The sequence below is a fragment of the Lagenorhynchus albirostris genome, chromosome 11, assembly GCF_949774975.1.
Source record: "Lagenorhynchus albirostris chromosome 11, mLagAlb1.1, whole genome shotgun sequence".
Classification (NCBI taxonomy): Eukaryota; Metazoa; Chordata; class Mammalia; order Artiodactyla; family Delphinidae; genus Lagenorhynchus; species Lagenorhynchus albirostris.
The window spans coordinates 3,707,497-3,729,907 of record NC_083105.1 but is presented as its reverse complement, the minus strand read 5'-3'; the positions used below and the strand labels follow the sequence as shown (position 1 = coordinate 3,729,907).

The window sequence follows — 22,411 nt, the reverse complement described above, 5'->3', positions numbered from 1 at the left end:
GCCAAAGAAAAACTGACTTAACCCACAAGGGCAACAGGGGCTGTGCCTGGGCTTGGGGTCTGGGGCGATTTCCTGCTTCCTCCTTTATTGCTTTTCGATATTGGGAGAATTATCTGAGTGCTTTTCGAACAGACCAAAACCATTTTTGATTCTGAAAAGCAATTTCTATTAATAGCCCACAATAAAGGTTTAAAAAATTAAAAATTGAGAACACAGAGTTGCCTTCCCCGCGGTCTGTCTGCTCAGCAGTTTTTCTGGTTTTATTTTTACCTAGGCCCGAAGATGGGATTTAAAGCATGATTAACATGGGAAAAACCACAGGCAACAAGCACAGCCTGTGCTCCCTGCAGACCACGGGGCCAGCCTGGCAGTGCCACACGGCCGGTCAGCACCAACCAGCTCCCACCCAGGATCCTGCAATGCCCCTGGTCAAGGCTCTGAAATCCCAACTGGGGCACCGTTTGTCACAAGGGCACAGCTCTCCCAGGCACAGCGTGACATCGAGTAAAGCTTCCCTTTTGTACTACTTTACAACACAGTATTAACCATGCTAAGTTTCTCCGGCACGTGACCACTTATTCACTCAACAAACATTGACCATGCCTTCACCTTGAGCTGGGCACCCAGGGCACAGAGAGCCATGAGATCTCAGGGCAGTGAGGTTGACATTCCGCAGTGTCACGTTCCCCTGGGGGCCCCCAAGGCATAATGGGGCACCCCAGGGTGACACTGAGGGCAGAAGCAGAGGCCGCAGGGGGAGCAGCGGGGCACACCAAGGGTCGAGGGCCGGCGAGGGCATGTCCCAGGCATGGGGCGGTACCAGGACGAGCTGCCCTTCCTGCTGAGCTGCAAGCACCCTCGGTGACACCCTGCAGCCCCCAGGCACTGCCAGCCTGAGAGCGCCTCCTGATAATAAGACACAATCCCCCTCCTCTCTTCTCACTGCTCAGCCCAGGCGTTGAGTAGGGCGTCCCCCTGCCCGGCCACATGACTGTGGAGTGACGGGCTCCTCTAGTTTTCCCCGGCGTCAGCGATTTCAATTCCGCCAGGACACACTTGGGCTCCCGCTGCCTCCAGGGAAGCACAGTCATTTCCGTCCTGAGGCACAAGACTGGCCCCATCCCAGCCCGGAGCCCGACGGCCCCCAGGCTGCCAGGAGGGAGGCCCTCGGCGAACGAACGGCCGTGTCTCACTGCTGACTTTATTCTCTGTACCTCAAACAGCACAGGGAAGGCGGCGCCCATGGTGACTTCGGGTGAAACAATCTATAAGTCTGCAAGGAGATAAAAATCCACGTTCAAAAACAGTCCCCACGGGGACTTCCCTGGCGGTCCAGTGGTTAGGGCTCCACGCTTCCACTGAAGCGGGCACAGGTTCGATCCCTGGTCGGGGAACTAAGATCCCATATGCCGTGTGGCACAGCCAAAAAACTTTAAAACAATTAATAAATGAAAAAAAACAGTCCCCGTGGAGGGTCCTGAGTAAGGTTTTCAGGATGCCGGGGTCAGCCTGCGCCCCTGTCCACACCAGGAAGTCCGATGCATTACACGAGACACCCACACAAAAATGGAGGTGATCCAACACCCTCCAGCCACGTCCTCTACCGTGAAAGCTGAGGAGCAGAGATGAAGCTGGGGGTTTACAGTCCCCACAGGAGGTGCTGCCCGTGGGGTCCATCCCCAGGCCCAGCTCTCAGCTGCACACGCTCGTTGGGATGTGAGCCCAGAAGCTGAAAGACAGAGGCAAGGTTCACGCATCCTCAGAGCAACGAAGCCCGTGGCCATGTCCCGTCCACAGTCCGTGTCAGCTCTGTATTGGGCGCGTCCACCTTTCTCTCACCTCCCAGCTCCCAGTGGGAACAGGCCCTTGAGAATGGAACTGCCTCCAACCTTGACTGGGAGCCTTCCCCACCGTCAAAGCCAAGGTGAGGTCGCTGACGATGGGGTCAGGGTTCCCAAACTGTACCATGAGTCACTCCTGCACGGCTGACCTGTGTGATGCAGAAGCCCCGACATCTAAACAGACCCCAGATACCCATCCACCAAGGACGGTGCATGTTCTGACCCGCAGAGGCCCCGGCTGCCAGTGAGTCAGACCAGACCTGGGGGGACATGCCCCGAGGAGCCCACCCAGCTAGATCCCAGCTGGGAGGCAGCGACCACGGTCACTCTCCCTGCCGCAGCCTCTCACTCCATGGTCCCCCTCTTGGTGTCAAGAGCCGCAAACCCGAAAGGGAAAGTCCGTCCGCCAAGGAAGCCAGGGCGGTAGTGAGGAGTTTCAGCTCACAGGTCAGCAGTGCGGCAACAGGAGCCTTGGGCCCGGGCACCCGCTCTCTGTGTCATCCTCGCCCCCTCCACAAGAGCACGTCACTGCGGGAAAAGCCCTGGAGCCCCACTGCATACCCGGGGATGCCTGCCTGCACCCGCCGGCCCTCCAGCCCTTCAGCCCGGCGGGTGAGCGCCCCAAGCCGCTCTGGGCCGCCGATGTCCACTCCAAGCTCCGCACCCCAAGCCTGTGTTGCCTTCAGAAGTCAGGGCCAGGGCTTCCCTGGTGGCGCAGTGGTTAAGAATCCGCCTGCCAACGCAGGGGACACGGGTTCGAGCCCTGGTCCAGGAAGATCCCACATGCCGCGGAGCAACTAAGCCCGTGCGCCACAACTACTGAGCCCGTGTGCCACAACTACTGAAGCCCACCGCCTAGAGCCTGTGCTGTGCAACAAGACAAGCCACCGTAATGAGAAGCCCACGCACCGCAATGAAGAGCAGCCCCCACTCTCCACAACTAGAGAGAGCCCACGCGCAGCAACAAAGACCCAACACAGCCAAAAATAAATAAATTAATTAAATTTAAAAAAAAAAAGAAGAACTCAGGGACCCTGTCACACACCCACCCAATGGGTGGGGACCCTCCACACTGTGGTTTCACCCGGGCATCTCCTCAGTGGCCAACTCGCTCCCGTGATGCCCGGGGGGCACCCAGTTGGAATGGGCTCGTCTGTAGCCCATGATTTCCTGTGAAGAGCTCTGCTGCTGAAGGAATGTCATAAGTCACTGACCCGGTCCAACCCCTGGGTGGCACGGACCGCCCAGAGAAGGTGACCACCGGCCTCCACGGAGCAAAGGCAGAGACGGAGGGGTGGGGGAACAGACAGCCCGGTTTTGCCCCCAGCCCCAATTCCCTGCGTCAAATTCCTTTCCGCTTGAAATACCTAGGGTGGCTTCTGTTTCCCCGAATGGACGCTGACCTGCTCATGCAGTGAATAAAATTAGCTGTTTAAAAAGCAGGAAAGTGTAGAGAGTACCTGGGGGAGTCAGATCTTCTGTGTAAAGTACTAAGCGTCATGTCCCCAGAAGCACGTTACCCAGCCCAGCCTCACCAGCACCCAGGGCACACGGCTTCTGTGAGCAGGCCGGCGGGCACACCTGCCAAGCCCAGGATGCTGACGGGCCGACGGCGGCGGGGCGGGGGCACAGGCTCACAGGAAGGACACCTCCCCGAGAGCCAGGCTGCTGGGAGGGACAGGGCCTTGACCCCAAGGGGTGACACGAGATGCTCGGGAGACCGTGGGGGCAGCCGGGGCCACACAATGAGCTCAGTTCTGCCACCTGGCATCGTCCCATGAGCAAGTGCCCCAAGGGAGGGGTCCCGGGGGACCCCCGGTCTGAGAACTCGCTGGGTAGCCGTCACGGGGCCAGGCCAGGTGTCCAGGAGCGGAGGCTGAGGTCCTGGCAGGTGGGACACTGGGGTGGGGTACGGGAGGCAGAATTCCACTTAGGGACAAGGTATGAGGGCTGAGAAAGCCTCAGGCCCAGACACACCTGCTCAGGCCAGGTGAAGGGGCAGGAGGTGGGGAAGGGGGCGGAGCCATGCGTTGGCTAAGACCGAGGCAGGTAGGTTATCGGGGTGGGAAGGCCTCAGGCCAACACGTGGGGGGGCGGAGACTAGCAAGCTCTAGAAGACACATCTGACAGAGGGCAGGCTGTGGGCACAGTGGACTAGGTCTGGGGTTCGGGATGGGGCCTGGTCGGCACCAGCTAGGGCCACCCTGGATGGACCACAGGCCTGAATGTGTCTGATGCGGCCCGAGGACTCAGATGGAGTCCAGGGCGTCACGCAAGAGGGACTGTCAGGCTAGGGGACAGCAACGTGACAGTCCGGCCTGCTCTGCCCAGGACCTGCTTAGTTTTAGCCCTGAAGTCCTATATGGTGAACCTCCCCGGGTCCCACAGTGACTCCAGTGTCGGCCGGGCCATGGGGGCAAAAGATCACGGCCGAGACCCAAAGCTGTGTCTCTGGCTCTCAGGGCAGAAGCTCCAGGCTCAGCCCCTGCAGACAGGCCCCACCTCCCTCCCTTCCCACCAGACGGTCAACCACCACCCGGCTAAAAGCAACCAACCCCCATCATGGGCACTGACAGGCTAGTGATCTAACAGCATCTTTTCAAACATCAATAAAGTAAACCAAAAAGTATACAAGCTGAAAATATTCCCAAGCCGGACAGGAGTGATGGTTGCGCGGCACTGAGAATGTCCCAAATGCCACTGGACTGTCCACTTCGTGACAGCTAGGTTGCTGGATTTTATGTTCAGTAACTTGTCCTGCGAGCACGCATACACGGTACACAAGACCGTGCTCAGAAATCACAAGCTCGGGTTTAACTGGGTTATTAGCTGGCAGCACTAAAGGCTTCCTCCCTAAAAGGACCTGTTACGCCAACCCCGGGAACATTATCGGACAGCACCCACCGACGGGGATCGCGCACACGTGACCTTGTAAAACAAAACAACGGAAAGGCCACACCGAGAAGCTCCTCTCGCCGCCGCGGTTCCTCCCAGCACTTTCCATGGCCACGTCACTCCCCGTGCTCTTCAGCTCTGTTCTCTCCACCCCTCGCCAGTTTGCACAGTGTTTAAAAACAACTCTCAGGGGCTTCCCTGGTGGCGCAGTGGTTGAGAGTCCCCCTGCCGACGCAGGGGACGCGGGTTCGTGCCCTGGTCCGGGAAGATCCCACGTGCCGCGGAGCGGCTGGGCCCGTGAGCCGCTGGGCCCGTGAGCCATGGCCACTGAGCCTGCGCGTCCGGAGCCTGTGCTCCGCAACAGGAGAGGCCACAGCAGTGAGAGGCTCGCGTACCGCAAAAAAAAAAAACAACTCTCAGGACAGGGGCCACACCCCAGGGCTGCGACAGGAAGCTGTGGCCCTAGCTACATGTCACAGTGCCTCCCTACTGCCCCAGAGCACCTGCCGCCGACCCACCGAATCCTACTCAAACCCGTGTCCCGGCTGGGTGAGCCAGGAGACGCCCTTTTTGGTTTTTAAGCGGGAGTTAGAAGGGAAAGACCCCGAGGCTGGGGTCATCAGCTCCAGAGAACGCAGACGCAGAGACTCACTGGTTCCGGGGAAGCAGGATGGAGGGCGTCCTGATGGAGGGGTCACTACAGAGAGGGAAAAAGACACCCCCCCCGCCGGGCTCCCCAGCTACAGAGAAAGGAGCTGCCACACACCAGTTTGGCCCCTGAAGGAGCTTGGTCAGCTCCCACACTGTCCCAAATTCACTTTTGGTTCTAAAAATGCCAGACTGATGAGTGACAGAAACAAAGGGAGGGAAAGCAGGGTTCCTGCAGCCAACACAATGGCTTTCCCAGGCCAGACCAGGAACTTGGACAGCTGTCCTGACCCTGAAGCCCTCAGCTTCCTGCCTTCGGGGTCACCTCTGCCTGGTTTTCCCCAAAAACTGACATCATGTAGCACTTGTCATTTTCTACTTAGCAGCAAGTGGTGCTGTCTGGGTCCAGAACCGCTGCCCCCCCCGCAATCCCGCTTCCTTGGGCATATCTGTTCTACAGTGAGATGCCCTTGCACACGCGCCGTAACTCTCCGCACCCACGTACACACACACACACACACACACACACACACACACACACAGGCGCACATTCACACACCCCTGACCTCCGATGGCCACGTGCCGGATGCACAGGAAATCTCTCAGAACAATAAACCTTAATATTTTCCATTCTCTCTTCTTTGAAGATTCGGGGGAACTTTCAATTACACATTAGAGAATTTTCCATGCTTAGAAGAGAGGATGAATCGAAAAGGCGACTCGTACAGTCGGGTCCCAGGGCAACAAATCACAAAAGGCAAAGCAGGGTGAGCTCTCATCTTAAAAACATGCTTACCTGCCCTCACACCGACCTTTTGTTCACTACACATCTGGAGGCATGCGCATGTCCACTAAGCCCAAAGCCCGCTATGATTTCCTAAGTGAGTAGAGAGGAGCCTGTGTGATCACAACCGACTGGAAACCTCATCTGGTGTGATATTCAGTCTAATTAGAGGAGCCTGAGGGGAAGAAGGAAAAGGGGAGGATCCTGATGGGTCACTGCAATAAGGGAGACCCTGCTGTGTTCCAGGTGGTCAGGTGGGCAAACCGTGGGTTCCACTGGGAAAGCAGAACTCCATCACCCGATTTAACAAAGAAATCAGCTATGTGCCCGAGCACGCAGGGAGGTGCTATAGTGGGTTGAATCGTGTCCCCCAAAAAGATACATCCAAGTCCCAAACACCGGTACCTGTGAACGTGACCTGATTTGGAAGTAGGGTCTCTGTGGATGTGATAAAGATATAAATTAAGATGAAGTCGTAGAGGAGTGGAATGGGCCCTCAACTCAATAGGACTGGAGGGACTTCTCTGGCAGTTCAGTGGTTAGGACTCTGCGCTTCCACTATGGGGGGCGCTCGGGTTTGAGCCCTGGTCGGGGAACTAAGATCCTGCATGCCACACAGCGCGGCCAAAAAACAAAACTCAGTAGGACTGGAGTTCTTATGAGCCAGGAGAAGATGTCGAGACACGCAGGCAGGGGCCAGGTGATAACCGAGGCAAGCCGGCCAGGGTGATGCAGCTGCAGCCCGAGGATCCCGGCAACCCCCGGAAGAGGCAGGAAGCCCTCCAGCTTCAGAGCGAGCGCCTGCCGGTACCTTGATTTCTCGGACCTGTGGCCTCCGGACCGTGAGAGAATAAATGTCCGCTGTTTGAAGGCACCAGATACAGCAGCCCCCGAAGCTGACGCAGCAGGTCTGTAACCCTGAAGGACTGGTCCTAACAGAATCGGCCAAGGGCTTCCCTGGTGGCGCAGTGGTTGAGAGTCCGCCTGCCGATGCAGGGGACATGGGTTCGTGCCCCGGTCTGGGAGGATCCCACATGGCGCGGAGCGGCTGGGCCCGTGAGCCATGGCCGCTGAGCCTGCGCGTCCGGAGCCTGTGCTCCGCAACGGGAGAGGCCACGACGGTGAGAGGCCCGCGTACCGCAAAAAAAAAAAAGAATCGGCCGACCCTCTCACTCAATCTAACATCCAGCCAATGGCCTCTTAGGAGGCTTGATCTGAGCCCAGGATGCAGCCTGTAAAAGTCTGTACGTGAAGCAGAACTTTACAGAAGGTGCAGAGAGAGAGCGCTGGGCGGGGGAAGGAACCCACAACTCACATCCTCTGTGCGCAGCCCAGGCAAAGCTCGAGGGAACCAAGAGGCAGCAGAAGTGCCCAGTGGGGAATCTCACACAGAGTGGCCCAGAGCAACCCCAAGACGCCGCCAGCATCTCTGCCCCGGCCCAGACCTTGGAGGCACAAGGGCTTCCCAGGGGCTGGGAGGGGAGGGGAGGGGAGGGGGAGCGACCCTAATGGGTATGGGGTGTCCTCTGGAGGTGACAGAAACCGTTTAGACAGGTGGTGGCTGCACATCACTGTGAATGTACCCAATGCCACTGAACTGTCCACTTTGAAATGGCTTATGTTACGTGAATGTCACCTCAATAAAAATACAAAAGGAAAGATCATACCTAATTGCTTACACGTGTCAAAATGCCAACAAAAATACGCCTGGACCGGCACACGTGCCAAGCTGTACCGCACCCGGGACTCGGTCCTGATGGGGGGAGGTGCCGAATGACAGGGTTGGCTGGGGACAGCAGGACCTGACCCGCACGCGGGAGGGGCGGCAGCGCCCGCCCCTCCGCCGGCCCCCTCCCATGCAGCTGGGGGCACCCGGGCACCCAGGGACCCTTCTTCTCATCCTGGGCCTTAAAGGCAAGGGACATATTCATCTTTGCGGCTTCTAACGTACAGTTAAACACCAAACAGATTTTACTCACGTACCAGACCCCAAATTTATATTAACGTATCTGCCCCTTTTGCTGTGAACGACGTCAAGCCACAGGCTGAACTCAGAAACACAAAGAATGAGACACCCGGGCTCTGCAGAAGGGGCCATCACAACCCAGGACAAGACAAAAGGGATCAGGGCGCAGGTCTCGGGGTGGGGGTGGGGGGAACCACAAGGCAAAGGCACCCGCTTCCACTTGTCCAGCACCTGAGTGGCCGGAACGGTTTTGCTTTGTTGGCATTTTCTTAACTGCGGTAAAATGGACGTCAAGTTTAACACTGTAGTCATTTCTAAGTGTACAGCTCAGCGGCATTAAATACGTTACTCTGCAAGCATCACCACCCTCCATCTCCATGGCTCTTTCCATCCAGCAAAACTGAAACTTTATACCCATCAAACAAACTTTATACCCATCAAACAAACACCACCCCCCCATTCCCTCTTCCCCAGCCCTGGTAACGCCCATTCTACTTTCTATCTCTACGAATTTGACTACCCCAGCAACCTCAACTAATCCTACGATATTCGTCCTCCTGTGTCTGGCTTATTTCAATGAGCACAATGTTCTCAAGGTCCATCCACGTGGTAGCCTGTGTCAGAGATTCCTTCCTCCTTAAGGCTGAATAATATTCCGTGGTATGTGGAGACCGCTTCTGCTCATCCATTCATCCCTCAGTGGACACTTGGGTTGCTTCCACCTTTGGCTACCGTGAATCGTGCTGCTATGAACACGGGTGTGCAAATATCTGTTTAAGTCCCTGCTGTTACTTCTTTTGGGTGTATGTCCAGAAGCGGAATTCCTGGATCCTGTGGCAATTCTATGCTTAACTTTCTGAGGAACCACCGCACTGTTTTCCACAGCAGCTGCTCCATTTCACATTCCCAATAGGGCACGAGGGTTCCGATTCCGCCACACCCTTGTCAACACCTGCTACTTTCTGCTTTGCTTTGTCTTCATAACGGCCATCCTAAAGGTCTGAGGTGGTGTCCCACTGTGGCTCTGATCTGCGTTTTCCTAGTGATCAGTGGTGGTGAGCATCTTTTGTCTTTGGACCATCCGGCTCTCTTCTTGGGAGAAATGTCTATCGTATCCTTTGCCCGTTGTGTAATCTGGTCGGTTGTTTCTCTGCTGTTGAGTTGCAGGAGTTCTTTACATGTTCTGGATAATATTCCCTTATCAGATACTGGATATGAAAGTATTTCGTAACAGCTTTTAAACGCGATCATTTCTCAGCACCTGCATGGTACATGGCAAGAAAAAGGTTTCCCAACTCACAGCCCAGGCTAGACCCTTCACTTACAGAATGATACAGGGTAGGAGTCGAGAGGAGGGTCCTGGGCAATGATCCCACCCCCACCCCCATTTCAATGGGGGCACCAAGGCCCAGAGAGGGCCACCCGGACCAGTGTCAGCAATCAGCACGAGGGCATGCCACCCGGGCTTCCTCGCCAGTGGAACCTCCCTCATGCTCCCCGCAATACTGGAGATGGGTCACAACACAGAAGGACGGCTGCTGGGAGGGTGGCCGCACTTGGCCTTTTCCAACGCAGGGCTGCACAGAAGCTGAACTACTTCACGCTATGGAAACGGTCCTGCAACAATCAACTCACAGGGACCTCCCTGGTGGTCCAGTGGTTAGGACTCTGCGCTTCCACCACGAGGGGCAAGGGTCTGATACCTGGTCAGGGAACTAAGATCCTGCCAGCCACAAGGAGCGGCCAAAAAAAAAAAAAAACCAACTCACTGATAAAAGTATATTGCCTGGCAAGAAAGCTCTTATCTCCAAATGCTTACAGAGCGTGTGACTTTATTTACACTACTTGCTGTTAGTTTACCTTAATGAAGTATAATTTAGAGCGGGTATTTTGAAAATCCTAAGAAGATAAGAAAGCTACAGACCCAGCAGTAAAGACACGTCATAAGAAATGAGAGAAAACTCTTGATTGACAGATGGAGGGAGAGTGGGAGGGAAAGAGGGAAGGCTGGCAGGGGGCTCCCTGAATCTGTGCTCCTGGAGCCGGAAGGCGCCCCGAGGGCACATCAGACAGCTGCTCTGTGTGGGCTCACCCGTGCCCACCTCCCCTGCCTGTGGCTCTGACCCCTGCACTGGCTCTGGCTCCTCCCTGCAGCTGGTGCACACCGGTCCTGCACTCCACACTTTCCTGTGACACAGCTCCACCACAGAAGACCCCATAGAGACTTGGGCACAGCTCCCCAGGACCCCCTGCTTCCCCACCCTGCTCATCCGAGGGAGGGGGGAAGGGCCGAATGCTCCCGTGGAATGAGGCCTGACGCACACACGGCCCTCAGCCCTCCTGTTCTGGGCAATGTGGTCACTCGCACCAAGCTTCCATCCTCAGAACCCCCAAACCTGGGCTCCCCCTTCCAGGGCTCAGCCATTGGCCGAAGGTGGGGATTGAAGGGGGTGGTCACCACAGTAGTTAGAGCGCTCAGACACCAGGGTCTGGGCCCGGCCCTCCCCACCACCAGCTCACCGGCCTCAGTCTCTCCGCTGCGAAATGAGGGTTCTCTGAGACCCCAGAGAGATGACGCAGGCAGAGCCCAAGCACACAAGCCGGAACAGCGTGGTGGCCATGCTCTCACGTGACCAGCCCAGGTGCCCCGTCCGGCTCTGAAGCCAGCCTCCTGCACTGTGGGCCGCCTGGTCCTCGAGGGCCAGGCACTGACCCCGGACCGTGAAGCCACAGCAAAGAGGAGGAGGGGGGCCCGGCCAGGGAGGGGAGCGGTTAGGGAGGGGGGCCATAACCCCCCAGCTCCCCAGAGACAGCACAAGGCATTCGGGGACCCGGAAGTGTCCACCCTTTCAGGAAACGTGACGACAGGTGAGGGGCGGGGCAGCCCATCTCAGGTTCCTGCCTAGAAAATGGAGGGACTGTCACCTCGCCCACAAGATTCATGGAGAAAGGACACCAGCTCACCTGCTCACCTGCAGTTCACCTGCACCGGCAGCTCCAACGGAAAAGCACGTGGAAAGGTGCCCACAAGGCCACTCCCTGCAGCCTCAGCTGCTGACCTGCCAGGCGCTGAGGATCTGACATGGCGGCGTCCGCCGGCCAAGGGCTAGCACGATGCCCCTTCCACGGGGCCCCCCATCCTCCGTGCGTTCCCAAACCCCTGCACAAGGCCCCCAGCTCCGAGGGACCCCCTGTGTGGGCCCACATGCCCTCCACCACGACGGCAAAGGTTAAAACCCAGTAGCGCAGGGGCTTCCCTGGCGGCGCAGTGGTTGGGAGTCCGCCTGCCGATGCAGGGGACACGGGTTCGTGCCCCGGTTGAACCCCGGTCCGGGAAGATCCCACATGCCGCGGAGCGGCTGGGCCCGTGAGCCATGGCTGCTGAGCCTGCGAGTCCGGAGCCTGTGCTCCGCAACGGGAGAGGCCACAACAGTGAGGGGCCCGCGTACCGCAAAAAACAACAACAACAAAAAAAACCCCAGTAGTGCAGTGGGTGGAAGGCAAGGTTATTGTAACATAGTTTGCCTTTAAAGTAGTTGTTTAAACCACGTGTAGGTCTGTTCGTGTGTAGACATGCATACATGTGTACCTGTGTATATGTGTACATGTGCGTGTCTGTGTGTTTAAGAAAAAAACATGGCCTTTATCCAGGACATCAAGAGACACTCAACAGAGTGATGAAAATGATAAAGTCTCCTGTTGGGCTTTTCCCAGCTTCAGAATGTTCACGCCCAAAAAGGTGATGAGCCAGGTAGCCGCAAGTTCTTACCTGAAGCAAAAGCAGAACTCAGCCATTGGAGTCTTCCTGAAAACAGCCCATTCCTTCCACCCGGTGCCAAGCCCCCAGCCAAGCATGGAAGGAACTGAGAGTGGCCTGTCCTCTGCACAGGCCCCTCCCCGCCGCATCTGTCCTCTAAGTGAAGGCAGAAGAGGAGCCCTTGGCCTTGGCACGTGGCCCCTCCCCCCGGACCCCTCTGCATCATTCCATAAATTATCCACAGATTTGCTGAGCACCTACTGTGTGCCGAGCCTCAGGCCTACAGGGCGAAGCAGAGGGGGGCCCGTTGTCCCCAGGAACAAAAGGCTACTTCCCTCTGTCCACCGCAACCTGGGTCCCTAACCCGAGTTACCCCGGTTACCCCTACAAAACAAACATGCAGAAAGGAAGACGGTTATTTACTATCCCTCCTCCACCCAATATCCAAGAAGGGCTTTGATAAGAACCTACGTGCTCAGGTTAGAGAAGAAGAAAAAACCGAAAACTATTTTCCCCCAAGGCTGTGAGTTGAAAAGAATCAAGCCAATCTTCAGAATATTTTCCGCACTCTCTGCCCCCCTTGATAACATCTACTTCTGTCTGCATGCAAGTGCCGGCGGCCCAGCCAGACTACACGCCCCGGGGGGCACAGACTCTGCTACCAGGGCCCCGGCACCCATCCTCCCACCCACCTGGTTCCTTAACGGGTTTCTGCTCTCAGGTGTCCAAATGGACAGGTGCGTGCAGCAGCCCACACCAAAGTGGACTTTCAACAGTGACACCAGGTTCTGGACAGACTTGTGGCATCACCAACACCAGGCACTTTTCCAGGTATGATGTCAGCGCCACCCCTCCTTCCGAAGCACTCATGTGGCTGCGACGTTTCCCGGATTTAAAAAAACAGTCTCTCTGTCACCCTCACTGGTACGTGGGGACAGATGGAGACCTCATGTCACCAGATGGGCAGTGCTGAGATGGGGAAAGCTGGGTCCTTGTGAGTCAGGTCTCAGCCCCTGCCCATCCCCCCCTGCACGCCTGTTCCCGCATCAGGGGTCCCGTGACTCAGAGAAGCGGACGCTGCCGTCCCCGCCCCGACTCCTGCAGCCCCATCGACACTCAGCTCGGCCACGGCAGGCCCTTGCCCGCCACTGAGGCCTATCCCCCCAGTCCAGTGCCCCCCAAAGGTGCCAGCGCCTGGGACAGATGAACACCTGCGCAAGCAGCAGCGCTGCAGGACGGTTGTGCACGTTAACTGGTCCACCCCTCTTGACTGTCAACTCTGCCTGGGTCCCCATGGCCATCCCACCTTCCCTCTGAGCTTCCCCCACATCCGGCCACTCAGTCCTCTGCTCCTCAAGCCCCACAACACCCCGGCTCTCATGGAGACCATCAAGGACCTCCCCTTGGCTAACCCAAGTCACACCTCTGTCCTGAGGCTCCCTGAACACCAAAAGCCATCAGCCACTGGTGACCCCCTTCAGGCCCTCACACTCCCTCAGCCTCCAGGGCCTCGGAGCCTTGGTTTTGTCCTCCTGCGGGTGGCTATTCCAGCTCCAGCTCTCACGCAGGTCCAGCCTGCCTGGGCCCCCCAGGCTGCACCTGACCCATGTCCCCATCACAGGGGTCCTCTGCCCGAGTGCCCTCCACCCCTGCGGCCATGATGGTCCTCTCTGTCAGCCCCGGGGCCACGCCCAACCGTCTTCACGACAAGGTCAAAGGTGCCCAGCTGCACGGGGTCCACAGCGGCCTCAGGGTCCTCCCCTGGTGCACGCACATCCTCACCCCATGTTCATCTGCATGTTCCCAAAAGCACAGCCTGAGAGAACACAGCTTGGGAGCCGCCATCCCGGGTTCAAATCCCAAAGCCGCCACCACAAGCCGGGCGCCCTGGACGCGGGGTCGAGCCTCTGGGGGCCCTGGTCTGCTCCTCGATGAGACGATACCTTCCACCGATGAGGCCGCTGCAGGAGCAGACAGGTAGCACAGGGTCGGGGTGCGGGGGCAGTGGGGGAGGGTCCTAGCACGAGGAGCACGTGAGCTGATCAACTCCACCCTCACCTCCACATCTCACCATCTAACCTCCCAAATCCCCTCCATCCACCCACCCCCCTCAGCAGCTCAGCTGCGGGGGAGGGGATTCAGCTGGCGGGAAGGCATATCACACTCACCTTGGCACAGGGGAGTCCCCAGCCCACGCTCCCCTTGAATTCACTTCCCTGTTTATCGACTGTCCCCACCCAACCTCCCTCTCCAGGGCCTGGCACAGAGTAGGCGCTCGATAAACAAATAAACACTCCCTTGTTTCTGAGCCAGTGTTTCTGAAAGTATATTACCAAGTGACGACCTCCAGATACTAAAGCGCTGAGACAGTTAACTAGCTTCCCAAAGTACCTAACTCTTCCGGGGTAAGTTATGTTACTGGAGAATCCAGCTCGACGACTGACGTGGTTTAAGCTGGTCTGACCCTTTTCCACAGGGTAAGATTCAGCAAAGAAGCATAACGCTTGCCTCCAGACGCTGCCTGGTACGATGCCCACGTCCCTGCTTCCTTGTTGGCCATCACGGTCACTACAATAGCCTGTATTTAACTCGGCAAACACTTTTTAAAACTTTATCAAGCCTGGACGCTTTATCCCTTTGAGTCTCCACCAGAGTAAACGGATAAAGGTTATTCAATCTTGTTATTTCACGACTTCCAGTATTTTCTGACACGTCTGAATGACTCATGGCCCAATCATTTTTACCCCGCAAAATGCTCCTTTTCCCACTCCCACTGGCCCACATGCCCACAAGCACGAGGTCATTTTCCACCAAATGCCACGTTCCACGATGTGCAGCTCACGGTTGGACACCCACAGGGACACACATGTTCAAGTTGAATTTAAAAGGCCCGTATTACTAAATGACCAACATCTAGAAAAACTACCTAAGGGACTCCACATGTGACAGTCCCGTTGGGTTATCAGCCACGCTGCTTTCTAAAATGCAAACACGGCTCTTATAAACATTCAGAGTACAAAAGCCCCTACCGTAGAATTTTAAATCTCATTCAAAAACTGTCCCATGTAGGGACTTCCCTGGTGCTGCAGTGGTTAAGAATCCGCCCGCCAATGCAGGGGACACAGGTTCGAGCCCTAGTCCGGGAAGATCCCACATGCCCCGGAGCAACTAAACCCGTGAGCCACAACTACTGAGCCTACGTGTCACAACTACTGAAGCCCGTGCACCTAGAGTCTGTGCTCGGCAACAAGAGAAGCCACCGCAAGGAGAAGCCCACACACCACAACGAAGAGTCGTCCCCGCTCGACACAACTAGAGAAAAGCCCGTGCGCAGCAACGAAGACCCAATACAACCGGAAATAAATTTTAAAATTAAAAAAAAAAAACTGTCACATATAAAACAAACACCACGTATCACTGGCTGTTATCTAAAAACGGGAGCAATTTGAACGTGACTATACGCATAATTCAGAAAATGTTCAGTGTTTTGTCCTTGGTGGGCTACATAAAACCATCAACACTACCTGCTCCCAGTCCAATGACTGTACTAACGCCCCCATCCAGGCAAAAGGAGCTGCCCTCCTCTCAAGCATGTCCATCTTGGGTACCACATACCCCATCCCCCTCCCCGACCCCACCACCCCCGCCCCGGTCCCCGCAATCCTGTGCACCTTCCCAGCGGCTCCATTTCTGGAGGCACCCAGCCCTTCCTGGCATGGCTTCCACAAAACCTAGTGGACAGCTGGGCTCTTCTTTTTATTTATTTATTTATTTATTTATTTATTTATTTTTGGTTGCGTCGTGTCTTTGTTGCTGTGCGCGGGCTTTCTCTAGTTGTGGCGAGCGGGGGCTACTCTTCATTGCGGTGTGCGGGTTTCTCATTGTGGTCACTTCTCTTGATGCAGAGCACAGGCTCCAGACGCACGGGCTTCAGTTGTGGCACACCGGCTCTGTAGTTGTGGCTCACGGGCTGTAGAGCGCAGGCTCAGTAGTTGTGGTGCACAGGCATAGTTACTCTGCGGCATGTGGGATCTTCCTGGACTAGGGCTCGAATCCACGTCCCCTACATTGGCAGGAGGATTCTTAACCACTGCGCCACTAGGGAAGACCCATGGGCTCTGCTTTCCAGCACCTCGAGGGCGGTAATAATGCGCTAGAGGCCACAGGGTATGGCTGTAAACCCGGGGAAGCCAATCACACTTCACTGAAAATAGCTTGTGAGTTTGAAACCACAGCTTTCCCCATTGTTTCTTTTAAAAAACCTAGGAATCCAAGTCTGGTTAATTCAAAGGCTGACCTTTTTGCTTTGCTGTTGGGAATTACATATTTTATAGTTTTATAGTTTATAATATTTTTTTCTTTGAAGCATTAAATAGTCGTCAAATGGTCAGAGGGTTGTATAGGACCCCAGGGCGCCTACTTAATCCAGGGCAAGGATTCGGCCCTGAAACAATTCAGCTTAGCCACTAATTCCTCAAAACTTTTCTCTTCTGGTGGCGCAGTCGTTAAGAATCTGCCTGCCAATGCAGGGGACACGGGTTCAATCCCTGGCCCAGGAAGATCCCACATGCCGCAGAGCAACTAAGCCCGTGCACCACAACTACTGAGCCCACATGCCAGAACTAGTGAAGCCCACGCACCTAGAGCCCGCGCTCTGCAACAAGAGAAGCCACTGCAATGAGAAGCCCGTGCACCGTAACGAAGAGTAGCCCCTGCTCACCAAAGCTAGAGAAAGCCCGCGTGCAGTAACGAAGACCCAACACAGCCAAAAATAAATAAATAAATTTATATTTTAAAGGAGTAACTAAAATGAAATACAATTTTAAAAAAAAACAAAACAGGGCTTCCCTGGTGGCGCAGTGGTTGAGTCCACCTGCCGATGCAGGGAACATGGGTTTGTGCCCTGGTCCGGGAAGATCCCACATGCCGCGGAGCGGCCGGGCCCGTGAGCCATGCCCGCTGGGCCTGCGCGTCCGGAGCCTGTGCTCTGCAGCGGGAGAGACCACAACAGTGAGAGGCCCGCGTACAGAAAAAAAACAAAAACAAAAACAAAACTCTTCTCTCAGGTGAGAGGGGAGTGTGAAGCGCCAGCTTGTTTTGCTTAGATCTGGGTGGACGCCTGGTGCCTCTGCTTGCCGGCTATGTGACCCTGAGGAAGTGACGTAACACCTCTGAGCCTCAGTCTCTTCATCTGTACAATGGGCAGCCACCGAATGCCACTCACTTCCCAGGTACCAGAAGAATAAGTGATGGTGTAGGTAAAAGAGTTTACAAAACTGCTTGATATCCAGGCAGAACCCAGTACAAGGTGATCATCACCATCTGGGAGGGTGGACATGAGGCCCCAGTGCCTGACTGACACGAGGGTACGTCACAAGGGCTGGAAGCCCAAACTGGATCACTGGGACAATTACATCATAGCATGGAGCACCCAACCCACCTTCAACTGTGGTCCTGGCTGTGGTTCCACCCGGTAGGCAAGATGGCCCTCAGTAACTAACCTCTTTTGAACAAAATCCATCTTAAACCCTTTATCCAGCTATCATAGGGGAGGCCACATTCCTGATGTTTCAGACACACAAAACATCCCTGCTCCCGGCATGCACCCATTCCCGCTAGAGCACCATAGCCCCTGTAAATTCAAAACTCTATGATGTTGCCAAGTCTTTTTCTTTTTTTTTTTTTTTTTTTTGGCTGCGTTAGGTCTTCGTTGCTGCGCAGGCTTTCTCTAGTTGAGGCAAGCAGGGGCTTCTCTTGTTGCAAAGCATGGGCTCTAGGCGCTCGGGCTCAGTAGTTGTGACTCTCGGGGCTCAGCAGTAGTGGCTCACGGGCTCTAGAGCGCAGGCTCAGTAGTTGAGGTACACAGGTTTAGTTGCTCCGTGGCATGTGGGATCTTCCCGGACCAGGGATCAAACCCGTGTCCCCTGCACTGGCAGGTGGATTCTTAACCACTGCACCACCAGGGAAGTACCCCCCAAGTCATTTTTATATAGGCTAAATTTTCCATCCACTCTGCTTTATCTAGCAGGTAAAGCAGTACAGGGGAATAAAGAAAGAGAAAATGCAAATGGAAATTTGTGAAAGAGACCTTTTTTCAAAATTGTTGCTGCTCGGAAAATCCATAACCCTGGTTGACAATTCTCCTTAAAGGCCTATCCGTATTCTCTACACACATTCACAACTTCACAAAAGCCACAATATTCACCTACAGACAGACTAGGCTGACAACATCAATGTTGCAGTATCCCATGGCCTCAAAACTGGACCTGTACGTTCCAGATTTTATAAGCAAACTGGAAACTCTTTGCTACCCAATCCTTAGTAAATAAAGAATTACAGCCAAATGCGGAAACAAAATAAATCAGAAAATTAACTTTTTAATTCTTCCAGGGCTCCCATGGGTATGCTGTATTGTAATAATTTATTGTTTAAACAATTCATCTGAAACATTGACTCAACCCACAGATCCTAACCTTTCTTGGTGATAGTTTGGTCTCCTAATTAAGGTCACCTGCCTGCAGGAGTCACTGAGGGTCTCTTTACTGTTCCCCAATCCACCCCCTGGCCCGGCCAAATCCTTCTCTCTCTCTTCCGTGCCCTCCTGTTTGTCCCCCTCTCTGGCCCCGCAGCTCCACCTGACACAGGGAGGTCAGCAGCGTGGAGGACCCACCCCTGACTGCCTGGGTCTGGCTGGCTGAGCTGAGACATCCTCCCTCCAGCCCAGAGCGGGCAAGCAGGGTTCCCACACTGGCTCCACCACCAACCCAGGCAAGCCTCTAAGTAACAACCAAATTACAAGTCCACGTCCAGGAGCTGAAGCCAAGATCAAACGAGGCTGCGCTTTCAAAGAGCTCCCACACAGGTGAGCACACTTAAGCCCGACTGTTAAAACCTGGAGGAGACAGAAAAGACACACGAAAGGAACTAACTCCAGCTGTCTTAAAGGGTGACTCAAGGACCCATCAGGCAATTTCCAACGGTCCCACCCAAGAACGAATTGGCACATGGGCGCACGGTGACCTCTGACCTTTCCAGACAGGCATGTGGCTGACTACATAGCATCACCAAGCCAACCAGACGCTCAGATAACCCCCGAGACCAGGTTTTCACAGCACAACTCGGGAGCCAGACCCTCTGAGAAAAGCCCAGGAAGCCCCGGTCTTGAACTTGAAAAAGCCCAGGCCTGCTCCCAGCAAAAACGCTGAGGGCAGCAGTGCGGTGCCCCTCTCACTCTCTCGGCCCGATTGAGGAGCACGTCCTGGGCTAGCGGTATCCAACCATCCAACCGGAGGCCACAAATCCCCAGAGCTACCCGGGCCCTGCCTGACTGCGCCCCGGCAAGCCGGGCGGGCTCGGGGCAGGTCCCCGCAGCTCTCCAGGTGGCCCCGCGGAGCCCCCAGGGCCACTCACCAGAAACAGACACCTCCATGAGCGCCTCCAGAGGCCGGTTGTTGTTCAGGTCGGGGCTGAGCTGCAGCTCGCCCGAGGCGGGGTCCAGCAGCAGCAGCTGGAGCTCGTTGCCCTGCAGGAAGGTGTAGTTGAGGCTGTCCAAGAGGTCAGGGTCATGGGCCGGGATACGGCCAATCACACCACTGGGGAAGCTGTTGGACTTATTGGTGACATAGTTGTTGAAGAGGATCTGGAAGTCCGGCAGCACCGGCGGGTTGTCGTTCTGGTCCACGAGGCGGATGCGCACCGTGGCCCGGCTCACCAGGGGGGCCGACGTGGCCTGCACCACGAGCACATACTCCCGCCGGGCTTCAAAGTCCAGCTCGACCAGGGCACGCAGGTCCCCACTCAGCAGGTCGAGCTGGAAGACCTCAGGCACGTTGCCTTCCACGATCTGGTACATGATCTGGGCGTTGGGGCCTTCGTCGGGGTCACTAGCTCGAATCCTCGCCACCACGGACCCCACCGGGCTGTTCTCCTCCACAAACAGCTCCAGCTCGTCCCTCTCAAACACCGGAGGGTTGTCGTTAATGTCCAAGACGGTCACCTGGATTTCCACGGAAGCGCTAAGGGGCACCGGGCTACCCCGGTCCACGGCCAGGGCACGAAGATTATACACGGCCACGTTCTCCCGGTCCAGCCGGCGCTGGGTGCGGATCACACCAGATGTGGGCTCAATGTAGAAGTCCCCATCGCCGTCGTCGCCGCCCTGGAAGGTGTACAGCAGGCGGCCATTGGGGCCCGAGTCCCGATCCGTGGCCGAGACCTGGAGGACGCTGGTTGACGGGGGAGCATCCTCGAAGACGGAGCCCTGGTAAAATTCCCGCAGGAACCGCGGTACGTTGTCATTGGCGTCCAGGACGAGGATCTCCAGGGAGGTGGTGTCGGACTTCTGAGGGACACCGTTGTCCCGAGCTGTGATGCCCAGCGTGTAGGCGGCCTGGCTCTCGTAGTCCAGCTCTGTCACGGTGTAGATGGTGCCGGTGTCGGGGTCGATTCGGAACTGCGGCACGGGATCCTCCAGCACGTAGGTGATGCGGGCGTTCTCGCCGGTGTCCTCGTCGGTGGCGCTGATGGTGGCGATGGAGGTGCCCACGGGCCGGTCCTCGCTGACGCTCACGGTGTAGTGCGAGCTCTGGAAGACCGGCCGGTGGGTGTTGGCGTCGGTGACGTTGATGAAGACCTGCGCGGTGTGAGCGCGCATGCCGTCTGATGCGGTTACCGCCAGCACGTACTGCCGTTCCTGCTTGTAGTCCAGCGGCAGCGCCAGCGTGATGAGGCCGCCGCCGCTCTGGCTGCTGAGCGCAAAGCGGTTCCGCGTGTTGCCGCCGGTGAGCTGGTAGGTGATCACACTGTTAGCATCCCGGTCGAGGGCCCGCAGGGTCAGCACGCTGCTCCCCACAGCTGCGTCCTCGTTCAAACGCAGCTCGTACACGGGCTGCGTGAACATGGGGTCGTTGTCATTTACGTCTAGCACCGTGATGGCCACGCTGGCGGAGGAGCTCATGGACGGCGAGCCGTGGTCCACCGCCTCCACCCCGAAGCTGTAATGCTCCAATTCCTCACGGTCCAGCTCCGCACACACGGTGATCCAGCCCGAGCTGTTGTGGATGTGGAAAGGGAAGTCCGCGGCCGAAGCGGGGTCTTGGGGCCCAGCACCGCCACTGCCCACGGAGGCCGAGGCGGTGTCCACCAGGCGGTAGCGCAAACGCGCGTTCTCACCCGCGTCTGCGTCCACCGCCTGAATGTGCAGAACCGAGTGGCCCAGAGGCACGTTCTCCAGCACGGCTGCCTGAAAGGGGCTGCTCACAAATATGGGGGCGTTGTCGTTCACGTCCAGCACCTGCACCGAGACCAGCCCCGAGGAGTTGATGAGTGGAGGCCGGCCCCCGTCCTGGGCCTTGATGCGCAGCGTGTACTCCCGGATGGCCTCGAAGTCCAGGGGGTTGATCACATCCAGGCTGCCGCTCAGCGAATGCAGGTAGAACTGCCCCTTGAGGTTCCCGCTGATGATGCTGTAGTGTATGGCCGCGTTCTGGCCCTGGTCCCGATCTGTGGCCTGCACTCGCAGCACGGGCGTGTTGACCGCCACGTCCTCGGGCACCTGGACCACATAGCGCTTCTCGCTGAACTGGGGGTAGTTGTCGTTCTCGTCCTCCACCACGATGTGCACGGTGGCAGTGGCACTGAGCGGGCCCGGGTTGCGGCCCTGGTCGTTGGCCTCCACCAGCAGCTGGTAGGAGGCCTCTTCCTCCCGGTCCACCACGGCCCGGGTGCGCACTACGCCCGAGCGCTCGTCGATCTCGAAGACACCACCCGCGCCCTCCAGCAGCCGGTAGCGCATATTGGCGTTGGAGGGCGCGTCGCCGTCGGTAGCGCGGATGGTCAGAACCTCGTAGCCCACCTCCAGGTTCTCGCGCACTCGCTCGCGGTACTCAGACTGCTCGAAGACCGGACTGTGGTCGTTGGTGTCGCTGACTGTGACGGTGAGGTAGGTGGCGGCCGAGCGCCGAGGCGAGCCGTGGTCCACAGCGCTCACTTTGAGTACGTGCGTGTCCTTGGTCTCGCGGTCCAGCGCGCGGGCGGTGCTCACCAAGCCCGTGTCGGAGTCGATGAGGAAGTAGCCATTGGAGCGCTCATCGAACAGCGCCTCCATCTGGTAGCTCAGGCGCCCCGCCTCGCCCTCGTCCGGGTCGTGCGCGCGCAGCTCGATGACCGCGGTGCCCGCCGGCTCGTTCTCAGGCACCGACACCTGGTAGCTGGGCAGCTGGAACTGCGGGGTAGTGCTGCCGCCAGCGCCCCGCCGGGCCCGCCGCGCCGCCCCCGCCCCGACCTGAGGCAGGCTTGGCGGCGACAGCGATGGGGAGGGTGTCCCCGAGGCCGCCTCCAGCGCCAGCTCCACCCGGATGGTGCCGGCCGCGCGCCGCAGGGCACAGAGCAGGCGCAGGCGGGCCGAGCCACCAGGCGGCAGGCAGACAGGGCGGCGTGGGCAACGGGACCCGGCGCGCGGCGGGCAGCCGCAGGCGGGGAAAGTGGTCAGGGCCTCGAGCGCCGAGTGCAGCGTGGCCCCG

At 57.1% G+C, this 22,411-nt stretch overlaps 1 protein-coding gene across 4 annotated transcripts in view; it reads right to left on the bottom strand.

Annotated features, from left to right (window-relative positions):
* The window catches only part of CELSR1 (cadherin EGF LAG seven-pass G-type receptor 1), a 147,607-nt gene extending 125,473 nt beyond the window's left edge, over positions 1-22,134 (bottom strand). For all 4 annotated transcript variants that reach the window (XM_060165217.1, XM_060165216.1, XM_060165218.1 and 1 more), the window contains exon 1: positions 19,302-22,134. In XM_060165217.1, the coding sequence (XP_060021200.1) occupies positions 19,302-21,996 (2,695 nt within the window). In that variant the 5' untranslated portion in view covers positions 21,997-22,134. The remainder of the gene's footprint in view (positions 1-19,301) is intronic.
* Between the last annotated feature and the right edge of the window lie 277 nt (positions 22,135-22,411).